The sequence below is a fragment of the Eulemur rufifrons genome, chromosome 13 (assembly GCF_041146395.1).
Source record: "Eulemur rufifrons isolate Redbay chromosome 13, OSU_ERuf_1, whole genome shotgun sequence".
NCBI classification, from domain to species: Eukaryota; Metazoa; Chordata; class Mammalia; order Primates; family Lemuridae; genus Eulemur; species Eulemur rufifrons.
In genome coordinates this window covers 10,559,535-10,575,768 of record NC_090995.1, presented here as the reverse complement: position 1 = coordinate 10,575,768, position 16,234 = coordinate 10,559,535, and the positions used below count along the sequence as shown (strand labels likewise).

At 38.4% G+C, this 16,234-nt stretch overlaps 1 protein-coding gene across 1 annotated transcript; it reads left to right on the top strand.

The window, feature by feature from the left end:
- Positions 1-7,027: 7,027 nt before the first annotated feature.
- IBSP (integrin binding sialoprotein) lies at positions 7,028-14,793 on the top strand. The gene is made up of 6 exons (XM_069485588.1): positions 7,028-7,081; positions 7,175-7,225; positions 7,316-7,393; positions 11,427-11,492; positions 13,574-13,726; positions 14,284-14,793. The coding sequence occupies exons 1-6, from the start codon at positions 7,028-7,030 to the stop codon at positions 14,791-14,793; spliced, it is 912 nt and encodes a 303-aa protein (XP_069341689.1).
- The last annotated feature ends 1,441 nt before the right edge of the window (positions 14,794-16,234 follow it).

Here is a 16,234-nt window from a genome sequence, read left to right as displayed (position 1 = left end):
TTCACGGGCCAAAGCCTGCCATAAAATTAAGGCTTTCGGTGTCTTCGTCTGCTCTACCAGCTCTTGACAAAACAAGGTCTTTAGGACAAGTAATGTACTCCTGGTGCTCTAGAAGTTGTCCACTCCTTGGTATTTAATTTCTCTCCTTGGTGTTTAATGTCTTCAAATTTAATTTAATTTTGCACCTTAGTAGGATGATAATGGGGAAATACGGTTAAGAAACACTCTAATAGATGGTCTTTTATTCATTCATTGTTAGGCATTATTTCAAGAATATTTATTGAATACATGCCCTATGTCAGGCACTGTACTGAGTGGCTGGAGAGACAGTGATCAGTAAGTCCTTGTCTGGATCCTCAACAACTCATACTCCATCTAGGGGGTGTAAGAGATAAGCAACCAGCTACAACAGAGAAGGACTGGTACTGTCACAGGGGTGCTATGGAAACGCACCGAGGGAGTACTCAACCGGGCCACTGTTGGGATGGAAATCAAGGCAGGCTCCTTGCAGGAGGTGACTTCAGAGCCAAGTCCTGAGTGACAGGTCAGGGTCAGACAGACAAAGGCAGCAGGTGCAAAGGTCCTGAGAAACAGGCATGAGGTGCAGGGAAGGAAAGGAAATATTTCAGCATGGCCAAGCTGAGTGGGAGGGAGAAAAGGGAAAGGGGTGGAGCCATACACAAGAGCCAGATCATGAAGGCTTTCTGGGCAACTCTGAGAAGTTTACGTAGCATCTTGAGGGTACTGGAGCCATGGAAGACTTTAAGCAGAAATTTAAAACATATCAGTGGTGTTGGAGAAAGTTTGCTTTGTCCACAGTGTTAAAAATGATCGGCGGGAGGACAAAAAAGAGGCTCTTGTATTAACCCAAGGGAGGCCATAGTGGCCTCGAGTAAGATAAGGGTGACGATGGGAATGGACGGAAATAAGACTCAAGGGGTTCAGAGTTGCTGGGAATAGACAGGCCGACACCGGGGCGAGGGTAAGGGACATGCAGGCGAGTAGGATGACATCCAGATTTCTAGCTTGAGCAACTGGGCAAAGAACACAGGAGGAAAGGCAGTTGGGCATTTTAGGTCATTTTGAAACTTCCAAGTGGAGATGAGCATATTACGAATAAATCTAACAAATTTATTAGCTAGAGGACTGTTGGAAAGGGCATATTAGGCTGAATGACATACTGAAAATAAGGAATCACAGTATATTAGACATTGAAAAAGTCTTAGCGATTACCTAGTTCTATCATTTTATTTTTTTAAAAGAAACTAGTTATACCCCATTTCAAAAGTGGAGAAAAGTATCATGAACCCCCATTAATCCATCACCAATTTGACAATTATCAATTTATGGCCAACATTTTGTCATCATTATCCCCATCCTCAGATAACTATTTCATCTCTAAAAGATAAGAATTATTTTTAAAAACAAATAATGATAATATCACAACTAAAAAATTAACAATAATTCCTAATGCCATAAAATACTTGATCAGCATTCAACACTTCTGCAATTGTTTCATAATTTCTTCAGTTATGTCTCTAAAGTCTTTTATATTTATAGTTTCCCAATTTTTTTCTGTTTTCTTTTTCCTGCTATTTTATTGAAGAAATGAGGTCATGTGTCTAATAAAGTTTCCCACACTCTGGATTTTGCAGAATGCATCTCAATAGTGTCATTTTACATGTTTGTCTATCCCTGTATTTCCTCTAAACTTGTAGATATAGAGGCTGGATCAGATTCAAGTTCAATTATTTGGCAAGAATGCTCCACGGGTACTGGAGGCACACACAGTGGCTGGTCCTTTTGTGTGTGTGTGTGTGTATGTGTGTGTGTGTCTGTGTTTATGAGAAAACCCCTTATTTTTTTAAAGATAGGCTAATTGAAGTCTCAGAATGGTTAAGTGATAGAGTCAAGTTGGTGGAAGAATCAGGAATAAAACCCCAGTCTTTTATCTCCACCTCTACCTCTTTCGTTGTATCATGTTATTGTCAACAAATGCTTGCTGAGTGGCCATAACATATTGGCACTCTATTAGGCATTGCATAAGCTTTAGTCCCACCACTCACAAAATTATCCAAGCCAGAAATCCACAAGTCACCCTAGGCTTCGCCACCTCTCTTATTTCTGCTAAGTCCTACCGATTTTATCTATTTCACGCCTCTCTCATTCATTCCTTCCTCTTCGTCCCCACTGCTACTGCTTTAGTTCAGATATTTATCGTCGCTTTCCTGGACCACGACAATCGTCTCTGTAAAATTCCCTCCTCCATAGCCGCCTTGCCTTCCTCAGCCACCACTGCCTGTCAACAAAAGATTTTTCCAAACTGCAAATCTGGATGTGTTATTTTTCTGCCTTAACCCCTTGATATTCTCGATTTCCACTACGCGGTCCATACTCTCCAAGGTGACCCACAGATTTCTCCATCAGCTGGCTTTGCCTTTCTGACCTACCTCATCTGCTACTACTTCTACTCACTATATTCCAGTCTGTTGAATTATAGAAGTTTTCTGAATGTGCCAGAAAGGAGATGTAGTAGTTAAAAGTGTGCGCCAATTACACAGACTTGACTTTGATCCCCAGACTCCCTCATTTCCTAGCTATGCAATCCAAGACATACTTTCCATCACTGTGCCTCACTTATCTCACCTGTACAATGGGAATAATCTCAGAGGATCATTTTCTGTGTGTGTGAGAAATGAATGACATAGCGCAGGGGAAGAGCTAGCACGTGAGCACTCAGTATTGTTATGTGGTTTCATGTATTTTCATGTTCTTTGAACTCGTTCCCAAGAATGCTTCCCTCTTCCCTCTTGATAACCTAGCAAATTCCTACTCTTATATAAGTGCCCAGTTACACATATCTTTTCCCAGTTAGAATTAAACCTCTGTAATCCATAGCACCTCTGAACCGTATAGATATATTGGTTGCTGTACCCTATGGCTATATGCCCGTCTCTCTACATAACTGAAATTTTTAAAGACGAGGACCAGGGTTTTGTTGTTTGGCTCCCCACAGCCTATAACCTAGTCTGGCCCAGTGACATGCTCCATAATTCATTTGGTGGCTGGGAGCGGTGGCTCACGCCTGTAATCCTAGCACTTTGGGAGACCGAGGCAGGAGGAACGCTCGAGGTCAGGAGTTCGAGACCAACCCGAGCAAGAGTGAGACCCCCTCTCTACTAAAAATAGAAAGAAATGATTTGGACAGCTAAAAAAATATATAGAGAAAAAAAAATTAGCCGGGCATGGTGGTGCATGCCTGTAGTCCCAGCTATTTGGGAGGCCGAACCAGAAGGATTGCTTGAGCCCAGGAGTTTGAGGTTGCTGTGAGCTAGGCTGATGCCACGGTACTCTAGCCCAGGCAACAGAGCAAGACTCTGTCTCAAAAAAAAAAAAATAAATAATAATAATAATGATAATAATTCATTTGGTGAGGTGAACTAAATTTATGGGGTTGAATGGAATTGGAGCCTATCCAACTTCCCTTTTTATGAGTCTGTATTTTCCAAGCAACCTTTCTGAAATAAAAGATGATTTACCCAGAGAATCCGATGGGGTGATTGACACACAACTTAAAAATGATGTCGATTAATTTTTGGTTTCTCAGGTAGACTTTGCAACTAGAGGAAGAATAAAATGACTGGACAAGGAGAATATGCAAACCACGAAGCTAGATTCCCCTTTGCAAATTAAAAAATGAGTGCTTTAATTTGTCAGTCCATTCCTTCTGGGTTTGGTTTTCATGAATCATTGCAATAACAACGGATCACTCCTGCCAGCTCTAGTCATTTCTTCTATCCTCACAACAAGAAAATTAAAAATGTAAATGAATAGAAAAGAGGTATACAAAAGCCCAAGGAAATAAAATAAGCTGACCTCATAAGCATGATAGGAAGGGACCACAAAAATGGACAGTCTAAAAAGATTTATTTTCCAAAACAAAAGATGAAATCTGCCTCTCAGTAGCATGATTCTTAAAAGGTCTTTTATAGTCAGCATCATGTTTTAGCAAATATGTTTTATAAAGTCTCACAGATTTAATCCTATCAATTTCAATTTATGAGTCATTGAAGCATAGCTCAGGAGGAAATATAAAATAATTGATATTAAAATATTAATTATTCATCAGCTCCTTTCTCTGATTAAGTTTATTTTTTAACTAAACTAATGTAGAATTGTATTTGATCTCAGTGAGTTTTCCTTTCTTTCAACACAGTGAAAACTTGTATGATGATGACATTTTTAAATGGTTAAATCTTTTGCTATTTATTTTAATTCAAATCCAATATATTATTATATATATTCGGAACTCAAACTATTCATCTTCATCCGAACCTTCAATTAAATTCCACAATGCAAACCTCGTGGCACTAAAACCACGTTTCATGTTTATTCAACTGAGCCTGTGTCTTGCAAAAGTGTTGAAGTTTAGGGGTTTTCTGGTAAGAATCCACATTCTGACATCACCTGGGTCGTGACAGGGATTGGCTGTTGGAAGGCAAAGAAGAGTTTATAGCCAGCAGGGGCAAGAGAATGAGTGAGTGAGAGAGCAGAGGGAATACTCAATCTGTGCTACTCACTGCGTGAGCCTCCTCCTCACTGCCGGGCTGCCAAAGGGTAAGGTTTAATATGACAACTTCATTATCTTAAAATCAAGACACTCCACGGTTTACAGCTCTGGACTTGTCTTTGAATTTTTCATTTAAATATTGATGCTATTGCGTTGTGTAGAATGGCTATGGAATGATTTAACACTTGTTTGTCCTTAAACCAGCACCTCAGACTCTAGATTCTCTCCAAAAGGCATGTAAATCAGTTCTTAATATCATGCACATGAACTAGAAGATTATGCTTCTTACTACCTTTGCACATCATGGATAACTTTGTTTTCTCATTCTGATGCATTCAGGATAATCTGACTGAAATATTATTTTGCAATTGCAATTCTGCCTAGAGAGATGCAGATTTCTCCATGAATTATACCTAGTCTAGACTTCACTTATATATGTTACCTTTTCAATATGTTATATATTTGGTTTCAAAGTGTTAATATCTATAGCTCTAAAATCAGCAAAGAAATGTATATATATATATATCTAGAGAAATAAATAATTTTGGTAGTTTATCATACTCTTCCCAATAAAAAATTGTCATTAAATTCTCAAAACTATCTTTTAAGAATGTTTGAATTGTTGTCTGGGTTAGTCGTGGTCACTATAGAGGTCTTTGCTTTTGGGTGAATCACAAAGTAAATAAAATGAGATTTATGTAGGCAGCCGGTTTCTCCCTACATGAATCACTTGGTTCTTTTTTTTTTTTTTTTTTTAATTCCTGCCATGTTTTTTCATCTGGTTATTTTTATGGTTTGTTGTGAGAAATGTATATAATCAAAATTCTTTCTGCAGTTCTATTTATTAAGTTTTTAGCTCTTTAAAATATTGTAAATATTCCAACTTTTTTCATAAAGCTGCAAAACACCAACCTTCCTGTTTGCTGATGGGCTTGGTACCATTATTCAGAGCACCCCAATAGCAACGAAAGCTTCTTAAACACATGGGCCCTCTTCAGGGGCAAAGCATCTTTATTCCTGTGTGGCCATTAAGAACTTTTTCTAAGATACAGAGGACCATGAGGAAGTGTGTAGGCACCAAAATCAAAAGATCACTCTGCTACACAAAGAGTGTGACTTAGGATCTAAGACAGCTTCTCCAGGCCTCAAGCCTTACTCTGTGTAATGCTTATTTCAGTGACAGACACTCAATAAAGATGCAATAAATCTTGGTGATTATGACAGAATACAAAATTTTCCTGCAGGGTACAATATGTGACATGAATTTTATCCATTTTAAATATTACTTTTCAAAGTGTGTTTATGGGGAAATTGCCAACACCATTGCATATTGCTTCCAGAATGTTGCCAAGAAAGTACAGTTAAATATGTATGGCAATGCAAGTGGGTGTCAGTAGGCTTTCAGCTAAGTTTGTTCAACCTCTACTGTGATAGAATTGTTAAACAGGATTTTATTAAACAGAGTGAAATTAAAATGCAATAGGATTTCACTAGCTCTCTATTTATGAGGAATCTATGTGGAATGGAGGTTCTTTGCATGGCTGTAAACCACCAAGACTGTTCAGGAACTAGTCCCACTTTGAGAGTTGCATCTTCAGGGTTCTGTAGAATTGAAGTCTCCATCCATGTCTCTCCCCTTAACCCTGGAGAGTCCCCCGATCTGTCCCACAACAGTCTCACACACTAGCAGATGGAAAGCTTACATGGAACTGGAAAACCACTTAATTTGAGGAACTTTGCCCCCCTCACATCCCAACGTGAAACTCTGAAAAACTCTTCTCATGAAATCACCCTTAGGGGCGTGGCTGTTGGATGCTACAGGCTATGAGAACAGTATTTCATATGTTATGGATCCTTTCTCCTCCCACCCACAAAATGCCAATCACTCCAAGATACTCATAGGAAAATGGCTCCTTCTTTCCATTTTAGTCCAATGGAATTAGTTCATGAATTTTGAGTTCAAAACCTATACCAAAGCTGGAAATTACCTACACAATCATTGGCATAAAAGCGATCATTTAAATGTATTTGATTTCTGCTTAGTTGTTAATTATAAATAAACAGGGCATGTACCTACACCAGTTCGATTCACTTAGTGGACTCTCCTATGTCAATGATATGAAGAGACACCCGTCACCCCAATGTGAAGTGCTCTAAGTATTTGGAGTCTCTTGCAGTGATGAAATGGTCTTCCAATGACAAATCCCAGAAAATAGGTTAAAACCAAATATGGAATTCAAGATTATTCAAACATACGGTAAAGTCAGTCTGTACTACTTAAATGGAAGGAATAATTTGAAAACAAAAACAGAAATTTCGTTTCAGGCAGTCAAAAGGATAATTAGAAATGAAAACAAATTAAATAGTTCATCTTTCAGTATGTGCAAAAGAGCTATGCTGTTAGTTTTAATATTTATGAATCTTACCACTTCATTAATTCCAGAAGCAATCACCAAAATGAAGACTGCTTTCATTTTGCTCAGCATTTTGGGAATGGCCTGCGCTTTCTCAGTAAGTTCTTTATTTGAAATCTACAGTTATTTCCATTTTTGTCTTTTTATGTAAAAGAAAGGCTATATCATAATTAAATGTTCTTTTAAACAGATGAAAAATTTGCATCGAAGAGCCAAACTAGAGGATACTGAAGAAAATGGGGTAATTGATTTTCACATACTTCCTTAAGCGGATCATACTCTAGATTTACTGTACATTAAACATGGATATATCATTATTTTGTTTATGCAGGTCTTTAAATACAGGCCACGATATTATCTTTACAAGCATGCCTACTTTTATCCTGCTCTGAAACGATTTCCAGTTCAGGTAAGTATAAAAATTAACTTTCCTTCAGTTTAATGTCCTTTTTAATTGAAAGGGGATCAAATTTAACTACCAAACAACTAAATACAACTTTTACTGAAATTCAGCCAGGAAGACTGCTTACGACAAAAAAGTTTGTTTTTCATGTAATAAAATAAGGTTTATTTCTAAGTTCTCTTTTAAAGCAGAAATCTACACAGAGTAAAATCACCTGAGTCCAGTCCAGCGTGATCTAATAAAAACAAACACCTTGGCACATTGAGTTCAAGTGTTTCAACTAACTTACTGACAAAAAGAGGGCAGTTTTATCAGTTGTTGACAATTAAGTTAGTGATAAGGTCACTAATTGTCATATTACAGTTGATTCAATACTGTCATACAGCTGTTTTACATTCAACACTTCAGAGTCTTCTAATTGGTAGGAGAAAAATTGACTTCCTAAACATCAGCGACCACTAAAAAAAAAAAAAAAAAACCAAAACATTGATAATCAATGGTAATTCCTGAAGATTTTCTAAACCTTTGACCTGTGTGGGTCACTAGAGCAAAATGTCATCCATTAGAGCATAATTATAATGGAAGTGTGGCCCAAGAACTACAAAGGAGAGAGAAAAATCCACAAAGTGTACTAACAAGCTTGTAAGAAAAACAAACCACCCCTAAAATTTGTAAACAAAAAAGGAAAATAACTAAAACTAAAAATAAGAGTTTCCATTTTGACTGAAGTTACCTGTGAAGAGTCCTTTGAGAACCGGAGGGCGTGGTGTTGATGTTAAATATACAACAGACCAGAGTGGCCCTGTTTTTAGGACTATACAGTTTTGGGTTCAGGACACCAATTATGCAGCATTTGACCCAGGACTCCTGGGACACAGTCGGGACGCTGAAAACGATGCCTCAGCACGGTGGCTTGGCAGCGGGTCTCACCATATGTTGGGCTAACCCAGCTCCAACTCGTACAATGGTAGGAAATGATCCTCTTAAAGTATTTCTAGCACCGTCTTAATTACGGGGAATTTGTGTGGCCACAGAAATATGAGCATGAATGATACAAGAATTGTGGGTTTTCAGAATTGTCTTTCATTCTCTGGTTCACCTCAGCCCAGAAATAAACAGTGCTCGTTTGAAAGTTTGTTCTGCTCTCTTTTTTGTACTAAATGGAAAGGATTATAAATTCCAAGTTTCTGACCAGCTCCTCAACTGTTCTGAAATGTCAGATACTTAGAGATATTCATGCCCATCTAGATATTTTCACAGATGTAGATGTGTAGTCCAATTAAATTGTTCATATTGACACAATATTAGAAGTTACATTTTTCTTTTCTTTTTTTTTTTTTTTTTTTGAGACAGAGTCTCACTCTGTTGCCCAGGCTAGAGTGAGTGCCGTGGTGTCAGCCTAGCTCACAGCAACCTCAAACTCCTGGGCTCAAGCCATCCTCCTGCCTCAGCCTCCCGAGTAGCTGGGACTACAGGCATGTGCCACCATGCCCAGCTAATTTTTTCTATATATATTTTAGTTGGCCAGATAATTTCTTTCTATTTTTAGTAGAGACAGAGTCTCACTCTTGCTCAGGCTGGTCTCGAACTCCTGACCTCGAGTGATCCACCCGCCTCGGCCTCCCAGAGTGCTAGGATTACAGGCGTGAGCCACTGCGCCCGGCCTAGAAGTTACATTTTTCAATATTGATAGACCTAAAGTTCATAGATCAAGTTGATTTTTTTTTTTTTTTTTTTTGAGACAGAGTCTCACTCTCTTGCCCGGGCTAAAGTGCCGTGGCATCAGCCTCGCTCACAGCAACCTCAAACTCTTGGCCCCAAGCAATCTTCCTGCCTCAGCCTCCCAAAGTGCTAAGATTTCAGGAGTGAGCCACCGTGCCTGGCTTAAAATAGTTGTTTTAAAATAAAATTCAGGAAAATGTATCTCCCAATCAAACTGTCTGACCTAGTATTTATGATGTATTCTCCTACTTTACAAAGTTTGATTTTTCTTGAGTATATTAAGTAAGGTATTTAGTGCCCAAAGTGTCACTCCCCAAATGCATTAAGCTGTATTGGCTTTGAAAATTCATGTTTTATTCAAACAAATCTGTGTTTATATACAATCACTTCTACAATACCAACTTGTATGAAATATGTTATATGGATTTCAGAGCTATCAGCAGTCTACTATAGCTTATCTATCTGCTAGGCTTAGAAACAAAAATATAAATAAACTCAACATCCTAAGCTTTTTAATTGAGAAAATTGTGTTTTTTTATGATTCAAATGATATTTGATTAGTGTATGAACTCTTAGGGAGCAAGAACTTCATCTCATATGTCTTTTATCAGACTCATCTCAACTATAATACAAGAGTTTTGAGTTTTCAGAATTGTCTTCCATTTCAGAAGTCTTTCATATATCAATATGAAGAAACCGATAGGACTTAGCGACAAATTGGTAATAAGGAATATATGAAAAAAAGAGGGAAAAAAGGAAATGCCACGGCTTCAAGGCATTTCGTACAGCTTTTAAATTGTTCTCACTGCAGACACGAATTGAAGACCGCCGTGGCTGAGTTAGGGAGAAAACTAGGGTGAAGAAACAGGTAAAATGACTAAAGCACTCCCCTGAGAAAAACAGCTCTGATTACATAAATATGCTGTCCTCTATATTTAATTTAACTAACAAATAGAAAGAGTTCAAATATAGTATCCTGCTTTATTCTCCCTCTGGGATAGGGAAGGCACAGCCATTAAGGTCATGGCAATGGAAGAACAGGTCTAATGATTCTCTTTTCCACCCAAAGTTATTCTTGGCTCAAGGGGACAAGCATTCCCTTTCCCTGAATGAATGACGTGGTCACCTGAAAAATCAGGCCAGCAGGTTCTGCTCAGAATAAAACTGGGATGGAAGTGTTTTCTCACATCTCATTTGTAACCGAGAGGTTAGAGGTCCTTCTGCAGCTGTATTTTCTAAATGCAAGATACTTAACTGTGTCATCAGAATCAAAGCTAAAATTTGAAATTTGCAGAGAAGAATATGGCAGAATCTTAAGTTGCATGTCCATCTGGACACCTGGTATCATTAGGGGTGGTTGTAGAAAAGGAAGGAAAATTCAACTTAAGTTATCCCTGGGAGAGAGAGGAAGAGTCCCCCCTACCACCATTAAGGCTCTGACAACAGACGTTTAGATTTATATTTCCTTTCAAAAAATAGCAAAGCTCATTAACTTCTAATTTTATTTTTATAGACAGAATGTTTGGATTAATTCATTCAATACTGAGCTCTTTAGAGAAAGATGGTACTCTACAAAAATCTCCTAAATGAATACATTTTTCTCATATATAACCTTTGTCTCACATATATAAATTAACCTCATTTGGGGGATTAACTTTAATTAGATTGAAAGATACTAAAAACTACATGCACACTTAATTTCTTGAAATCAAATTTTAATTTAAATTCACCAGGAGAGCTCATCATTTCAGAGAATCATCCAGTAATAGCGTATATTTTAGAGTAAGCTGAATCTCATTTCACTTATGTCTTAAAAAGAAAAGAAAAGAATGGGATCTGTCTTAGCCCAAGATCTGCCTTGAACTGGCTGGAAAAGTCACAGCTTTTGGGGACTTCTGATTCATTCTCCATAAAATTAAAAGGTTGGATCAGATAATTGCCTCGCTCTTCCAGAGTTAAACAAGTCTGTGATTCATTGGTCTAGCTTTTACATACAAAACATTTCAGCATATTGTCAATGCTTTGGGAGTTGAAAATGAGGTATCCCGATTTATATCTTGATCACTGTAAAACACTACTTCTTCTCTAACTTCATTTCATATATGCCCATCTCTTCCTGTCTTTCTCAAAGCAGGATGAGACCTGTTCTAAGTAAATAAGTCAATCAAGTTGGTAGTGCTAACACTAATACTCAGACCTGTTCTAAGTAAATCATCAATCAAGGTGGGAAGTATTTGTGTGTATTTTATCTTATTTCAACCAGCAGGAAATTTTAATTGCTGTTGCACATAGATGTATACATATTTATTATTTTTAGGGCGGTAGTGACTCATCCGAAGAAAATGAAGATGGTGATAGTTCAGAAGAGGAGGAGGAAGAAGAGGTAGGAATTCTGCAGTCTTTTCATAACAAACCAGACAGCACAAAAAACAACTAGAAACTAGTCTACTATAGTCTGAACTCAGCAAACATCTCACCAGCTGCCCACAGTCTTCTATTCTGGATAAGTAAAATGTTATTTAAATTAGAATCAACTACAATGACCTGTTTAAAACACTATTGCTGTTTTGGGTTAAAGTTACCTATAAGTGGGGCACAAAAACAAAAATGTCTCCATTTTAAGCAAAAGAAGTATAAAATCTGATAAAAAGCAACAGAGTATTAATCATCTATTGAGGCAGATAGAATATGATGATAGAAGACAAGTAAACTCAGTGTTATACTTGTTTTAAGGACTGAACTTTAAAAAAATCCAGTTTACTAAGTGGGTAATATGTAAAAGCTGATTTATATTCTCTACAGTATTATTATGATTTACCTGTCTTTTATAATCTACAGAGTAGAGTTGTTCTTTTTAATGGGAATTTCATATGTCTCTTTGTGTAGTAACAAAAGTCATGTTTTTCATAGAACTGAAAATATTCAAGATATATAAATATCTTCCTGTGGAGTTCTACACATTAGTGTAATTCATGGCTAAGATTCATCACACATCTTGGGAATTGTGCTAACACGTTTATAGCTGACACTCTTGCCTAAGGAAACATACCAATTAGGATGCATTTTCCTGGATAGTCAATTATAGCTATCCACTGGTTGGGAGCCTTCTAAATTCAGGTATTCTTAGAAGCTATTTATGAATGAACAATGACGGTCAAAAATGGATCATGTATAAATGTCAGCTATACTGAAAAGAAAATAGTGTGGTCACCTAAAAGCTGACAAATCATTGGTTTGGTTTTTTTTTTTTTTTTTTTTAACTGTAAAAGTAACATTTCCCGTATCATAATTTATTCTAATGGCTTGAAGGAAGGCCTTACAAGAATGTCAAGCCAGTACCAGTAAAAAAAACATGCCACCTACTAAATTCCATGAAATTTTACCTGGAATTCCATGTAGCAATCTTACCCAAGAACTAAGCTAGGTTTATCCATTTAACTGTAGCTATTTGCTGTACAGCGATTGTAAAGTTGCCTTGCCAACTAGATCTCCCAATTAGATTGCATATAGTGGTTCTTCATTTGTTGTGCATAATTTTTCATACATTTATGGTGTCCAGTGAATATTTGTTGGTTTGATTTTGAAACATCAGAGGAATAAATACTCCAAAGATCATTCATTAAAAATGATCATGGAAAAGTTAAAACTGGGAGTCTTCCATCCTGAAGACATTCTGAAACTTCTTTTTTCCCCATTTCCTCTCCAAAATTTTGTTAGCAATTGAGGTTAAATGAAACAGCAGAATTTACAAATTTGATGAAACAAATTCTGCTTTAGTCACTTTGTTTTAAGAATAAGGCAGGCTAAGTCTGGGTTTTCTTTTTTTGTTTTGAAGTCTTAAAGTTATCCTAATATCACAATCTCTTTAAAGAATATATATACTGAAACGAATTCAATTTTTCAGTACTTGTTTAAAGTAAATAACATTCTATATATGTGAAATCCTGACATTTATTATTAGCTATGAATTACATTAAGAGATTAGCTCAATTAACAAACCATTGCCTACCAACATGGAATAAAGATGAAAGAATGAAGTGTTCAAGATTATAATGAGCAATCATTTGAAGAGCATTAATTGTTTTAAACATCTTCATGCAATAGCATAACATATCACTAAGAATTTCTTGCAGTGTTTAGTTCCGTCTTGGTACAAAAAAACATTGATTGTGTGTCAAATGCCTGAAACAAAAATGTTTTGAGCTGCTAAAATAGAAAGCAGAGATATCTAACACACGCTATAGTGTGGTGAGTAGGATTAAATAACTTTGAGTTGAGTTCTTAGAAGTGAGAGGCGCAAATGGCATCAGGGGAGGCAGAACTGTCAACTGTGGGGCATGAGCCAGCTGAGAAATACAAAGTTTTTCCAAATAACAAACTTCCAACAAATGCTTCACAACTCCAACAACTCTTGAGCTGTCTTCCAGCTAAACTAATTGCTCTTGCCGTGGACATTTTCACCAGGAGGCTTCGAATGAAGAAGAAAACAACGAAAATTCTGATGAAAATGAGGATGAAGACTCTGAGGCTGACAACACCACAGTTTCCGCTGTAACACCTGACTACGGAGAGGTCACACCTGGAACGGGGTGGGCTGCAATCCAGCTGCCCAAGAAGGTAATGATGGAATTATTCCTCCAAAACAGAACCGTTACCACACGTACTATGCTATGTTAAATCTGTTTTCCCTTCTTTCCTGAAGTCTAAGGTTATCCCAACACCATACACATCATATTTTATAATGTCTTCAAATTAACGCATTGAAAAAGTGAGAGTAAATACAGTATCACTGTTTATAAATAAGAGAAGGCTCTTCCCATGTCGTTACACTGACTTTTTACATTGTAACAGAAGACTAAGGTCACCTAAGAGTAGACAAAAGGTCCTAAGAGATACCATTGCATTCCGGGGAAGACCAAGACAGAGAAGGTGAGCGGCAAAGCTGTAGAAAGCATCTGCCCCCGAAAAGGTTTATGGAGCACGTTTTCTCCATCAAAACCCATGACGAGGGTATTTATTCCGAAGGCGCAAAGCCCTCCCCCATCCTTCTGTGAGTTAAATGGACTTCAGTGCAAAACGACACCCAGAACCAGCCTGTGTTGGATGAAGCGATGACTTTAAGTTTTACATTTTTTCATACCCAGATCTGTGCTCTTCCAAACTTTTCCTTCCAGGCTGGGGATGTGAGAAGCAAAGCTACAAAAAAGGAGGAAAGTGATGAAGAAGAAGAGGAGGAGGAGGAGGAGGAGGAAGAGGAAGAAAACGAAGAAAACGAAGCAGAGGTGGATGAAAACGAGCAAGGCGTGAACGGCACCAGCTCCAACAGCACAGAGACGGAGAACGGCAACGGCAGCAGCGGCGGCGACGACAGGGAAGAAAGTGTCACCGGAGCCAGCGCAGAAGGAACCGCCACCTCTCCATACGGGGGGTTTCAGCCCACGACCCCGCCACCTGCGGTCTATGGGACCAGCCCCCCACCATTTGGGAAAACCACCACCGTCGCCGACGAGGGCGACTACGAACAGACAGGCACCAGCGAGTATGACAACGGGTACGAAGTCTATGACGGCGAGAACGGGGAGCCTCGCGGCGACAATTACCGAGCCTACGAGGATGAGTACGGCTACTTCAAAGGGCAGGGCTACGACGGCTACGAGGGTCAGGACTACTACTACCACCAGTGAGGGCCGCCGGGGTGAATGCAGCGCTTCTGGCGTTGCACCCGGTGCACCGGCTACCGTTTCCAAGTCAACTCAGGAAGGTGCAAGACGACAGATGCGCCATCCTGCAACGTGGAGGGCGCCACCGTTCCACAGTGACTTTCTGCAATTGCTTCTGCAAGCCGTGGGCTTCTTGTTGCTTCTCCCTGGTATGTTATGGAAAGGTCCTTGCAAATCAGGGCCATTTATCAAGTGGTACACCCGTCCCTGAGATCGAATGCTGTGGACCCTTTCGAGGTTGAGCTCTATAAATAGCACTGGTAACGTTTGCACTATTGCTAACTGCAAAAACATACTCTTCGTGCGAGAACTGCTTCTGAGAAGAAATTCACTGACATGTATGACACTCTGTACAATAAATGTGTAGTTTCTTAATCGCACTACCTGTTCAACACTGTATGTTAGATTGAACGATCATCCTCATGTGTTTTTATGTGAGTCATATGTATAGTCTATCTATCTATGAGTTTTATCAGAAATAAAAATGCAATCCTTCAAATGTGTTATAATGAAGGGAGAAAAGTAACGGGTTCGGAACGGGAAAAGGTGAAACAGATGGGAGACAATTCGGCTGACGGAGAAAAGCTTATTTCCACTATGGTTAAAAACTCAGAGGAACTTTAACATTCTCTCGTGGATGAATCGACACAACTGTGCTTCAGGCAGACTCAGCCGTAGACATCAGGGGAATGAATGGCTTTTATTAGAGCTGCCAGACGTAACAAATATACATATAGAATACCTGCTAAATTTGAATTTCAGACAAACAATGAATAATTTTTAGTATAAGTATGCTCCGTGCAATATTTGGCCTCTGGGAAATATGTGGTACATACTTATACTAAATAAATGACTCACTATTTATCTGATATTCAACTTCAACTGGGTGTCCTGTATTTTATCAGGAAACCCCCCTCCTATTTGATTTTAAGTGAGGCAGGAGGCAGAATGGGGTAGAAAACCTCTTCTACAGACAAATATACACACACAGAAAAGAGGGTTGATACACAAAGTCTTTTTTGTGTCCTTTTTATTTTTATTTATTTTTTTATATTTTTTGTTTCAGAATATTACAGGGGTACAAATGTTTAAGATACATATATTGCCTTTGCTCCACCCGAGTCAGAGCTACAAGCGGATACACAAAGTCTTTTTTTTTTTTTTTTTTTGAGACAGAGTCTCACTCTGTTGCCCGGGCTAGAGTGAGTGCCGTGGCATCAGCCTAGCTCACAGCAACCTCAAACTCCTGGGCTTAAGCGATCCTACTGCCTCAGCCTCCCGAGTAGCTGGGACTACAGGCATGTGCCACCATGCCCGGCTAATTTTTTTTTTTTTTATATATATATTTTAGTTGTCCAAATCATTTCTTTCTATTTTTAGTAGAGACGGGGTCTCACTCTTGCTC